The sequence below is a fragment of the Pongo abelii genome, chromosome 20 (assembly GCF_028885655.2).
Source record: "Pongo abelii isolate AG06213 chromosome 20, NHGRI_mPonAbe1-v2.0_pri, whole genome shotgun sequence".
Lineage (NCBI taxonomy): Eukaryota > Metazoa > Chordata > Mammalia > Primates > Hominidae > Pongo > Pongo abelii.
This window is the reverse complement of record NC_072005.2, coordinates 4206117-4218719: the sequence shown is the minus strand read 5'-3', so window position 1 is coordinate 4218719 and position 12603 is coordinate 4206117. Positions and strand designations below refer to the sequence as shown.

Sequence of the window (12603 nt, the reverse complement as noted above, 5' to 3'; positions counted from 1 at the left end):
GCAGGCGCGCCCGCCGCGGCCGCCTGGGAAATGTAGTTCCGCCCTGTCCTCGCCCAGAGACCTCACATCCAGCGCCTGGGGCTCACTGGGCGGTGTTGGTGGTGATATGTGAGCTGGAGAGAGCCTTGGATCAGAAGACAAGGGGCTCGACCCCTGGCCCTGCCGTGGGACCTCAGAATCATCTCTAGTGCTCCCGTGACTCAGTTCCCCACTCGTTCACTCACACAGGTGATCCGTTGCTACTCAAATTGTCTAGCCCGCCTGGCATTTACTGAAAATCTAAGGCTTTTGCCCAAAAGGGTGTTTAGCCTCCAATGCCTTCTTTCCATTTGTCCCTATGTCACAACTGAACTCCTATACACCCCACAAAGTCCCAGGTTCCAACAGCTCCTCCAGAAGTCTCCGTGCCAGCCCAGGTGCGGAAGCTAAGAATGTCTGTGTCCAGCTTTGGAAGGACCTGGGGCCGAATCTATCCAGGGTCCCTCAGCAGACGGTGGGGGGAAGGGTGGAGCTTCAGAATGTTCTGGGGAGGGGAAGGAGTGGGTAGGGGAGGCTGGGCGGGTGTATGTGTCTGCAGGGGAGGTGCAGGCATAGCCACCGCAGAACCTCCCTGTGGTGGAGGGGAACGCTGTGTATGATGCAGGCCTTCTAGGTCCGAGTGAGAAAGGAGGTCACTCTGCAGTTGGGTCTGAGACATTGAGGTCTGTGGGTTCACCACCTCCTCCCAGAAGGCACTACGGAATCAGGGGTGAGGGGTGCAGGGCTGGGAGGAACTCGAGAGCCTGTGAACCTCCTCCACGGGACCCCCAAGCAGGCCATGTAATAGGACCCAAAGTTATCAACAGAAATCTATTTCTCTGAACCTCAAAGGAAGACTTTTTAAAATTATTATTAATTTTTTTTTAGAGACAGGGACTCACTCTGTTGCCCAGGCTGGAGTAACGGGGCACAATCATGGCTTACTGCAGCCTCCAACTCCTGGGCTCAAGCGGTCCTCCTGCCTCAGCCTCTCGAGTGGCTGGGACTATAGGCATGCACCATCACCCTGGGCTGGTTTTGCATTTTTTTTTTTTTTTTTTTGAGACAGGGTCTCACTCTGTCGCCCAGGCTGGAGTGCAGTGGCAGGATCTCGGCTCCCTGTAATCTCTGTCTCCCCAGTTCAGGCAATTCTCCTGCCTCAACCCCACTGAATAGCTGGGACTACAGGCGCCCACCACTAGGCCCAGCTAATTTTTGTATTTTTAGTAGAGCCCGGGTTTTGCCATGTTGGCTAGGCTGGTCTTGAACTCCTGACCTCAGGTGATCCACCCGCTTTGGCCTCCCAAAGTGCTGGGATTACAGGCCTGGGCCACCATGCCCAGCCTGTATCTTTTTTTTTTTTTTAATAGAGATTGGATCTCCCTATGTTACCCAGGATGATCTCAAACTCGGCTCAAGCGATCCTCCCACCTCAGCCTCACAAAGTGCTGGGATTACAGGTGTGAGCTACAGCGCCCAGCAAAAGAAAGACATTTTGGGAGCAAAATAATTGAGGCAGGGGCCCTGTCATTTAACTCACCGGTCAGGCCTATGCCGCCTACCCCTCCCCCACAGAGCCACCTGCTCTCGCACTGTGTCTTCCTGTACCTAGATGTGTTTATGTAGAGCCTTCCAGAAAGCTCATGGGGGTGGATTCCCCCCATTCACTTGCGTACACTGCCTTTCTTTTCTTTTTTTCTGAGACGGAGTTTCACTGTTGTCGCCCAGGCTGGAGTGCAGTGGCGTGATCTTGGCTCACTGCAACCTCTGCCTCCCAGGTTTAAGCCATTCTCCTGCCTCAGCCTCCCAAGTAGCTGGGATTATAGGCGCCCATCACCATGTCCAGCTAATTTCTGTATTTTTAGTAGAGATGGGGTTTCATCATGTTGGCCAAGCTGGTCTCGAACTCCTGACCTCAGGTGATCCACCTGCCTCGGCCTCCCAAAGTGCTGGGATTACAGACATGAGCCATGTTGCCTGGTCTGTACACTGCCTTTCAGATAGAAAATGCATTGGGGAAACTGAGGCACGAGGTGGCAGGAAGTGGAGCCCCCAGCAGCCTGGAACACCGGACGTCTGTTGTCTGGCCCTGGGTGTCGCATCTGCTTCTGCAGCGGGAGGCGGAGATTGTGGCAGGAAGTCTGTCAACTGGGAGGGGGAGAGGGGGGTGATGGGCCAGAAATGGGGTCCCCGGGCATGGTGCTGGGCCTCCTGGTGCAGATCTGGGGTGAGTATCTGGGCCTTCCTCCCCTCTGAACCCTACTCTTGCTGTCATCCCCAGCTGCCTGCCCCCCAGCTCAGGGCCCCTCTAAACTTCAGTCTCTCTACTCTGTCAGATAAGGCCCATCTCCCTCCGAGACTCAGAACATGATGGGGGTTGGAGGATTAAGGAAGGATCCTCTGAGGGCCCCTAGGATACAATCTAAACCTTGCCCTACATACCGGCCTGGCCTGGCCTCTCTCATCTCCACCCTCCGCAATGCCTTTGCTCCCTCCCCCTTGCTCTAGCCTGGGGACTTTTCTTTCTCTGTTTCCCCAATGGGAAGGCTGGATCTGGCCTTCGAGACTTTGCACCTGCTGTTCCAGCTGCCTAATACCCTTCTCCAGATCTCATGTCTCTACCCTCCTCTGCAATTGCATCTCAAATGCCAGGAACTTCACATAACCTCACCTTCTCCGGGGGTCTAACAGACACGTCAGACTTCTCACGGCTAAAAGCAAACTTTCTACTCCGGCAGCAGCTCCCTCTGTGTTTCCAATTAAGGACAAAGGCTGCTGCCCTTCATACATTTCCTGGGGCGAAAACCTCCATTCCTCTTTCCCTCTCCTCCAATTCCAGCTGCTTGCACTTTTTTGTTGTTCATTTTTTGTTTGTTTATTTGTTTTGTTTTGTTTTGAGAAGGAGTCTTGCTCTGTCACCCAGGCTAGAGTGCAGTGACGCCATCTCGGTTCACTGCAACCTCCGCCTCCCAGGTTCAAGAGATTCTCCTGCCTCAGCCTCCCGAGTAGCTGGGATTACAGGTGCACGCCACCGCGCCTGGCTAATTTTTTTTGTATTTTTAGTAGAGACGGGGTTTCGCCATCTTGGCCAGGCGGGTCTCGAACTCCTGACCTCATGATCCACCCACCTTGGCCTCCCAAAGTGCTGGGATTACAGGCGTGAGCCACTGTGCCCAGCCGTTTTTGTTTTTTAGAGATGGGTCTCACTACGTTGCCCAGGCTGGTCTTGAACTCCGGGCCTCAAGCGATCACCCAGTCTTGGCCACCCAAAGTGCTGAGATAACAGGCATGAGCTGCCACGCCCAACCAAGGTCTTTTTATTAAAACTTAAATTGGAGACTGAGGCGGGCGGATCATTTGAGGTCAGGAGTTCCAGACCAGCCTGGCCATGTTGGTGAAACCCCATCTCTACCAAAAATATAAAAATTAGCCGGGTGTGGTAGCGAGTGCCTGTAGTCCCAGCTACTCAAGAGGCTGAGCCACAAGAATCACTTGAACCCGGGAGGCGGAGGTTGCAGTGAGCAGAGATCACACCACTGCACTCCCACCTGAGCAACAGAGTGAGACCCCATCTCAAAAAAAAAAAAACAAAAAAACTTAAATTGGACTATTTATTCCCTGCTTTCTGATTTTCCATCACACTTAGATTAAAACATAAACTGCTTAACTTCCTTCACCTCCCCATGCCACCCCAAGGCTCACAGGCCCTGCCTAACCCTTCCTCTCTCTCTCCCCATCCTCACTCTGCTCCAGCCACACGGGCCTCCTTGCTGTTCCTCCAAAATGCCAGTCACAGTCCTGCCCCAGGGCCTTTGCATGGGCTGTGCACTGCCTGGAATGCTCTTACCCCTCAATGCCTTCCTTCTCACACTGGTTACGCCTTTCCATTAAGATCTCTGGTCAGGCTGGGCACAGTGGCATGTACTTGTAATACCAGTAATTTGGGAGGCTGAGGTGGGAGGATCACATGAACCCAGGAATGTTTTGTGTTGTTTTTTGAGACACAGTCTCGCTCTGTCGCCAGGCTGGAGTGCAGTGGCACGATCTCAGCTCACTGCAACCTCCACCTCCCGGGTTCAAGCGATTCTCCCGACTCAGCCTCCCAAGTAGCTGGGACTACGGGTGCGTGCCACCACATCCAGCTAATTTTTGTATTTTTGGTAGAGACGGGGTTTCACCATGTTGGGCAGGATAGTCTTGATCTCCTGACCTCGTGATCTGCCCACCTCGGCCTCCCAAAGTGCTGGGATTACGGGCGTGAGCCACTGCACCCGGCCTCGTTTTGTTTTGTTTGAAACAGAGTCTTGCTCTGTCACCCAGGCTGGAGTGCAGTGGCACGATCTCAGGTCACTTCAACCTCCACCTCCTGGGTTCAAGCGATTCTCCTGCCTCAGCCTCCCAAGTAGCTGGGATTACAGGCACCCGCCACCATGCCCAGCTAATTTTTGTAGTTTAAGTAGAGACAGGGTTTCACCATGTTGGCCAGGCTGGTCTTGAACTCCTGACCTCAGATGATCCACCCGCCTTGGCCTCCCAAAGTGCTGGGATTACAGGCATGAGCCACTGCACCCAGCCCACGAACCCAGGAGGTTGATCCTGCAGTGAGCTATGATGGTGCCACTGCACTTCCAGACTGGGCAACAGAATGAGATGGAGTCTTTTTTTCTTTGCTATGGAGTCTCACTCTGTTGCCCAAGCTAGAGTGCAGTGGCACAGTCTCAGCTCACTGCAACCTCTGCCTCTCGGATTCAAGTGATTCTGCTGCCTCAGCCTCCCATGTAGCTGGGATTCCAGGAGCCCACCACCACACTGGCTAATTTTTGTACTTTTAGTAGAGATGGGGTTTCACCACGTTGGCCAGGCTGGTCTCGAACTCCTGACCTCAGGTGATCCACCGGCCTTGACTTCCCAAAGTACAGGGATCACAGGCATGAGTCACAGGACCCAGCCCATGAGCCCAAGAGGCTGAGGCTGCAGTGAGCTTTGATGGTGCCACTGCACTCCAGACTGGGCAACAGAATGAGATGGAGTCTTTTTTTCTTACATATGGAGTCTCGCTCTGTTGCCCAGGCTAGAGTGCAGTGGCGTGGTCTTAAGAAAAAAAAAGGCTGGTCACAGTGGCTCACATCTACAATCCCAGCACTTTGGGAGGTGTTAGGGGGGAGGATCACTTGAGCCCAGGAGTTCAACACCAGCCTGGGCAACATAGTGAGACCCCAACCTCTACAAAACCAAAAAAATTAGCCAGGCATAGTGATACATGCCTGTAGTCCCAGATACTTGGGAGGCTGAGGTAGGAGGATCACTTTAGCCCAGGAGTTCAGGGCTGCCGTGAGCTGTGATGGTGCCACTGCACTCCAGCCTGGACTATAGAGCCAGACCACAACTCTAAAAAAAAAAAAAAAAAAAAAAAAGTCACCACTTCAAGGAGGCCTTCCCTGATTACTCTCAAGGAATAGATGTTCCCTGACCTCACTGGTGTCTGCTGAGGCCACTGCCATTCCTTTCCCCCATTGCAGTTCTCATTCATGACTTCGTGTGTCTCTCTTGCCCTAGATTGTCAGCTTCTGAAGGGCAGGGATTTTCATCTGTTTTGGTCATGCCTGTGTCTGTGTCCCCCACACCCAGCATAGGGCCTGGCAAATACTAGGAGGTATTTGTGTAGCTGAGTACTGGAGACTATCTCAGAATTCCACAAGCTCTGAGCAACTTATACCCATTTTACAGATGGGGTTGTTGAGCCTCAGCAAGACATGACCTTCCAAAGTTCATACAGACAGTGAGGTTCTTTGTTTTTTTTTTTTATGTTTAATTTTTAGAGACAGGGTGTTGCTTTGTCACCCAGGCTGGAGTGCAGTGGTGCGATCATAGCTCACTGCAGCCTTGAACGCCTGGGCTCAAGCGATCCCTTCACTTCAGTCTTTTAAGTAGCTGGGACCACAGGTGCACGCCACCACACCCAGCTACTTTTAAAATATTTATTGTAGAGATGTGGTCTTGCTATGTTCCCAGGCTGGTCTGGAACTCCTGGGCTCAAGCAATCCTCCCACCTCGGGCTTCCAAAGTGCTGGGACTACAGGCGTGAGCCACTGCGCCCGGCTTAGACAAGTGAGGTTTCAAACCCAGACTGTGGGCTCACTAGGGGAGTGAGTCACACAGCCTCACATGCACACAGTCAGAAAGGTCACCTCTACCTCTTCTGTCCTCCAGCCCTGCAAGGAGCCTCAAGCCTGAGCGTGCAGCAGGGGCCCAACTTGCTGCAGGTGAGGCAGGGCAGTCAGGCGACCCTGGTCTGCCAGGTGGACCAGGCCCCGGCCTGGGAACGGCTCCGTGTTAAGTGGACAAAGGATGGGGCCATCCTGTGCCAACCGTACATCACCAACGGCAGCCTCAGCCTGGGGGTCTGCGGGCCCCAGGGACGGCTCTCCTGGCAGGCACCCAGCCATCTCACCCTGCAGCTGGACCCCGTGAGCCTCAACCACAGCGGGGCGTACGTGTGCTGGGCGGCCATAGAGATTCCTGAGTTGGAGGAGGCTGAGGGCAACGTAACAAGGCTCTTTGTGGACCCAGGTACGGGAGCCAGCGGGGAGAGGAAGGGGCGGTGGGGAGGATGCTAGAATCTTAAGACTTTTGAGTCTCAAACTCCTAGAAACAAAAAACTCTAAATTCTTCATATCAAATTTTTTTTTTTTTTTTTTTTTTTTTTTTTTTTTTTTTAAGAGACAGAGTCTTGCTCTGTCATCCAAGCCTTGGAGTGCAGTGGCGCAATCTCGGCTCACTGCGACCTCTGCCTCCTAGGTTCAAGCGATTCTCCTGCCTCAGCCTCCCAAGTAGCTGGGATTACAGGCATGTGCCAGCATGCCCAGCTAATTTTTGTATTTTTAGTAGAGACGAAGTTTCACCATGTTGGCCAGGATAGTCTCGATCTCTTGACCTCGTGATCCGCCTGCCTTAGTCTCCCAAAGTGCTGGGATTACAGGCCTGAGCCACCATGCCCGGCCCACAATCCAATAATTCTAGAATGCAGAATTGAAAGTCATCAGCCAGGCATCGTGGCTGATGCTTGTAATCCCAGCATTTGGGGAGACTAAGGCAAGAGGACCACTTGAGCCCAGGAGCTGGAAGCTGCAGTGAGCTATGAGTGCACCACTGCACTCCAGCCTGGACGACAGAGCGGGACCCTGTCTCTAAATAAAATAAAGCCATCAGCTGGGCACGGTAGCTCATCCTTGTAATCCTAGCACTTTGGAAGGCCAAGGTGGGTGGATCACCTGAGGTCAGGGGTTCGAGACCAGCCTGGCCAACATGATGAAAACCCCCTCTCTACTAAAAATACAAAAAGTAGCTGGGCATGGTGGCGTGAGCCTGTAATTCCAGCTACTCAGGAAGCTGAGGCAGGAGAATCCGGGAGGGGGAGGTTGCAGTGAGCTCAGATTGCACCGCTGCACTCCAGCCTGGGCTATAGAGCAAGACTCCGTCTCAAAAAAAAAAAAAAAAAAAAAAAAAAGCCACAGACTCTCAAAGTTGAAAGAAACCCTCCAGATAGCTTTCCAGATGAGCAACGCCAGCCGCCTCATTTTACAGATGAGCCAGGTGAAGCCAGAGAGGGCCAAGACATGTCTAGCGTTATGCACTGGGCAGGGGTGCACCCTATGCACTGTCCCCTTTGCCATGTCCCCCACTTATGGACCCATCCTGGGCAGAATCGGGAAACCCAAGGGGATGCGCCCTTTGCCTCCTGCTCTGTGAGAGGTGCCTGTGGGCCCTGGGCCTCTGCCCAGCCCCCTCTGGCAGAATGAAGCACCCAGCTCTCAGCCCCTAGAGATGCCTGTTCCTCTCCAGCTGGTAGGACCAGCCTGCTGGCGGGGACACGTGCCTGCCTCAAGGGAGGGGTGTGTTATGGCTGTGTTACCCACCTCTCCCCACCCCTCCAATGTCAAAGGGGCCAATTAGCAATTAGAGGAGGCGGGGTGGTGGAGGCGCCAGGCTGTGCGTTGGCAGCTGCGAGAGAGCAGGGAGCGTGGGCGCGGGTCCAGCCCCACACAGCTGGCTTCCCCACACCCCACCAATCCTGAACAGCAGCTTGGCAGCCCCCAGGGATCGCCTGCCAACCTCAGAGGCTGCAAAAGAAGGGGGTTGGGGTGCTGGACTTTATCTTAATTGCGGCATTCACAGCCTTTAGCTGGGGTTCCTGTAAATTATACAAACCTGGATTCAATCCTCTGTTTCATTTACTTGCTGTGTGACCTTGAGCAAGTGACTTGACCTCTCTGTGCCAGTTCCCTCTGCTGTCAAAATACAGTGAATAGTTTTTCCTCATCTGGTGGGGTGACTTTAGAGCAGTTATAGCTAAAGTGCTTGCTATAATCCAAGTGCAGTGGCTCAAGCCTGATATCCCAGCACTTTGGGAGGCCAAGGTGGAAGGATTGCTTGAGGCCAGGAGGTCGAGACCAGCTTGGCCAACACAGCAAGACCCCATCTCTACAAGAAATTCTAAAATTAGCCAGGCATGGTGGCACATACCCATAGTCCCAGCTACTTGAGAGGTTGAGTCGGGAGGATCACTTGAGCCCAGGAGTTGGAGACTGCAGTAAGCTATGATCACGCCACTGCACTCCAGCCTGGGTGACACAGAGCGACCCTGTCTCCAGAAAAACAAACAACAACAACAAAACAATGCTTAGCACAGGGCCCGAGACATAGTAAGTGCTCAAGGAACTTCAGTGTTAGGATCTCTAAGCTGAGGTGAGACAGGGCTTTGTCCAAAGCTGGTCCCTGCTGCCGCCTGGGTAGGGGACCCTAGGCAAGTGACTTAGGCTCTCTGAGCCTCGGTTTCCCCGTCTATAAAATGGGCGTGGCATGGAGTAGAGGCTCAAACAAAAACAAAAACAACCAAACAGGATCTGGAGAGTGATAGATCCCAGGATAAAGATGGCGGAGCTCATGATGACAAATCCCAGTTGGCAGTTTTTCCACAATGACCCAACAAGACAGGGACGATGAGCCTCATTTTTCTTTCTTTTTTTTTTCGAGACAGAGTCTTGCTCTGTCGCCCAGGCTGGAGTGCAGTGGCGCGATCTTGGCTCACTGCAAGCTCCGCCTCCGGGTTCACGCCATTCTCCTGCCTCAGCCTCCCAAGTAGCTGAGACTACAGGTGCCCGCCACCATGCCCGGCTAATTTTTTGTATTTTTAGTAGAGATGGGGTTTCACTGTGTTAGCCAGGATGGTCTCGATCTCCTGACCTTGTGATCCGCCCGCCTCGGTCTCCCAAAGTGCTGGGATTACAGGCGTAAGCCACTGCACCTGGCCTTTTTTTTTTTTTCCTTTTTCTTTTTTTGAGATGGAGTCTTGCTCTGTCGCCCAGGCTTGAGTGCAGTGACACGATCTCGGCTCACTGCAACCTCTCCTTCCTGGATTCAAGCAATTCTCCTGCCTCGGCCTCCTGAGTAGCTGGGATTACAGGCACCCACCACCATGCCTGGCTAATTTTTATATTTTTTGTAGAGATGGGGTTTCACCATGTTGGCCACACTGGTCTCGAACTCCTGACCTCAAGTGATCCTCCTGCCTCAGCCTCCCAGAGTGCTTGGATTACAGGCCTGAGCCACCGTGTCCTGCTGAGCCTCATTTTTCAGAAGAGGAAACAGAGGTTCAGAGTGAACACCTGCCCAAAACCACAAAGCCTGGCAGGAGGAGGAACACTTAGGTCCCCCCAAGTGAGCTCTGTCCTTGGAGGGTGGAGAAGCCTGGCACCCCCGTGACATAGATTTCTTCTCTGCAGATGACCCCACACAGAACAGAAACGGGATCGCAAGCTTCCCAGGTGAGCCCTGCCCTGTGTTCCTCCCCCAGCGTCTTCCACCCCCATCACCACCCCTTCCCCTCCTGATTAGACCATCTCTTCTCCCCCCACCCAGGATTCCTCTTCGTGCTGCTGGGGGTGGGAAGCATGGGTGTGGCCGCGATCGCGTTGGGCGCCTGGTTCTGGGGCCGCCGCAGCTGCCAGCAAAGGGACTCAGGTAACAGCCCAGGTAAGGGAGGGTGGGGCGGAGGAGGTGGGAACTGCAGCTGCTTGACAAAGACCCTCTGCATCTGTGCTCCCGCCTGGGGGAAGGATGGAGGAGGGATGAAGGGAGGAGAAGCCTGGCTCCTATATCCTGTGCTCATGTTTTTCAGAAATAGAGATAAAGCCCCTAGCCTGTGCAACCTAGCAAGATCCCATCTCTACAAAAAAATTAAAAATTGCTGGGCGCGGTGGCTTATGCCTGTCATCCCAGCACTTTGGGAGGCCGAGGTGGGCGAATCACCTGAGGTCAGCCTGGACAATATGGTGAAACCTTGTCTCTACTAAAAATACAAAAAATTAGCTAGGTGTGGTGGCAGACGCCTGTAATACCAGGTACTTGGGAGGCTGAGGCAGGAGAATCACTTGAACCCGGGAGGTGGAGGTTGCAGTGAGCCAAGATCGCGCCACTGAACTCTAGCCTGGGTGACAGAGCAAGACTAGGTCTCAAAAAAAAAAAAAAAAAAATTAAAAATTAGGCTGTGCATGGTGTCTCATGCCTGTCATCTCAGCACTTTGGGAGGTCGAGGCGGGTGGATCACTCGAGGTCAGGAGTTTGAGACCAGCCTGGGCAACATGGTAAACCCCAGTCTCTACTAAAAATACAAAAATTACCCAGGCGTGGTGGCCTGTGTGTGTAATCCCAGCTGCTTGGGAGGTTGAGGCAGGAGAATCACTGGAACCCAGGAGGCAGAGATTGCAGTGAGCCGAGACTGCCTCACTACACTCCAGCCTGGGCGACACAGCCAGACTCCATCTCAACAACAACAACAAAATTAGCCAGGCTTGGTGGCACACGCCTGTGGTCCCAGCTACTCGGGAGGCTGAGGTGTGAGGATTGCTTGAACCTGGGAGGCGGAGGCTGCAGTGAGCTATAGTTTCCCCACTGTACTCCAGCCTGGGTGACAGAGAGAGACCCTGTCTCAAAAAACAAACAAACAAACAAAAAAACAGTTTGAAATTAAAAAAAAAAAAATCGGCCGGGTGCAGTGGCTCACGCCTGTAATCCCAGCATTTTGGGAGGCCACGGCGGGCGAATCACAAGGTCAGGAGTTTGAGACCAGCCTGGCCAACATAGTGAAACCCCATCTCTGCTACAAATACAAAAAATTAGCCGGACGTAGTGGCAGGGGCTTGTAATCCCAGCTACAGGGAGACTGAGGAGACTGAGGCAGGAGAATCACTTGAACCTGGGAGGTGGAGACTGCAGTGAGCTGAGATGGCGCTGCTACTACACTCCAGCCCAGGTGACAGAGTAAGACTCTGTCTCAAAAAAAAAAAGGCCAGGCGCTGTGGCTCACGCCTGTAATCCCAGCACTTTGGGAGGCCGAGGCGGGTGGATCACGAGGTTAGGAGATCGAGACCATCCTGGCTAACATAGTGAAACCCCATCTCTACTAAAAATACAAAAAATTAGCTGGGGGTGGTGGCGGGAGCCTGCAGTCCCAGCTACTCGGGAGGCTGAGGCAGGAGAATGGTGTGAACCCGGGAAGCGGAGCTTGCAGTGAGCCGAGATTGCGCCACTGCACTCCAGCCTGGGCGACAGAGTGAGACTCCATCTTACAAAAAAAAAAAAAAGAGACAAATCCCCCAGAGGTCAGCTGGAGAGGGCTGGGCTCTCTTAAGTGACCCTCTTGGTCTGTGTCATCCATCCTAGGAGATGCATTCTACAGCAACGTCCTATACCGGCCCCGGGGGGCCCCAAAGAAGAGTGAGGACTGCTCTGGAGAGGGGAAGGACCAGAGAAGCCAGAGCATTTATTCAACCTCGTTCCCGCAACCGGCCGCCCGCCAGCAGCACCTGGCACCGAGACCCTGCCCCAGCCCCAGGCCTGGCCACCCCGTCTCTACAGTCAGGGTCTCTCCTAGACCAAGCCCCACCCAGCAGCTGAGGCCAAAAGGGTTCCCCAAAGTGGGAGAGGAGTAAGAGATCCCAGGAGACCTCAACAGGACCCCACCCATAGGTACACACACAAAAGAGGGAATCGAGGCCAGGCATGGTGGCTCACGCCTGTATTCCCAGCAGTTTGGGAAGCCGAGGCGGGTGGAACACTTGAGGTCAGGGGTTTGAGACCAGCCTGGCTTGAACCTGGGAGGCGGAGGTTGCAGTGAGCCGAGATTGCGCCACTGCACTCCAGCCTGGGCGACAGAGTGAGACTCCATGTCAAAAAAAAAAAAAAAAAAAAAAAGCAGGAGGATTGGGAGCCTGTCAGCCCCATCCTGAGACCCCATCCTCATTTCTGTAATGCTGGATCTTGCTCCCACTTTTCCCCCAAGAACGCTTAATAAAGGCTTGTGAAGAGAAAGCAAAGCTGGTGTTTGTGGCGATTTGGGAGTGCTAAAAAGATCTGAAGAAATCGGGTGCGGTGGCTGACGCCTCTAATCCCAGCACTTTGGGAAGCTGCGGTGGGAGGATCACTTGAAGCCAGGAGTTCAGGACCAGCCTGGGCAATAGAGCAAGAAGACTCCATTTCTACAGAAAATTTAAAAATAAGGCCAGACGCGGTGGCTCACGCCTGTAA

At 53.4% G+C, this 12603-nt stretch overlaps 1 protein-coding gene across 2 annotated transcripts; it reads left to right on the top strand.

Annotated features, from left to right (window-relative positions):
- Nucleotides 1–2191: 2191 nt before the first annotated feature.
- TMIGD2 (transmembrane and immunoglobulin domain containing 2) lies at nt 2192–12383 on the top strand. Of its 2 annotated transcripts, none has more exons than XM_009252608.4 (5): nt 2192–2245; nt 6229–6588; nt 9801–9842; nt 9937–10038; nt 11740–12383. In XM_009252608.4, the coding sequence occupies exons 1-5, from the start codon at nt 2200–2202 to the stop codon at nt 12006–12008; spliced, it is 819 nt and encodes a 272-aa protein (XP_009250883.1). In that variant the 5' UTR covers nt 2192–2199; the 3' UTR covers nt 12009–12383. The 2 variants fall into 2 exon arrangements, with proteins under 2 accessions (XP_009250883.1, XP_002828509.2); XM_002828463.6 differs by having other exon boundaries at nt 9937–10050.
- The last annotated feature ends 220 nt before the right edge of the window (nt 12384–12603 follow it).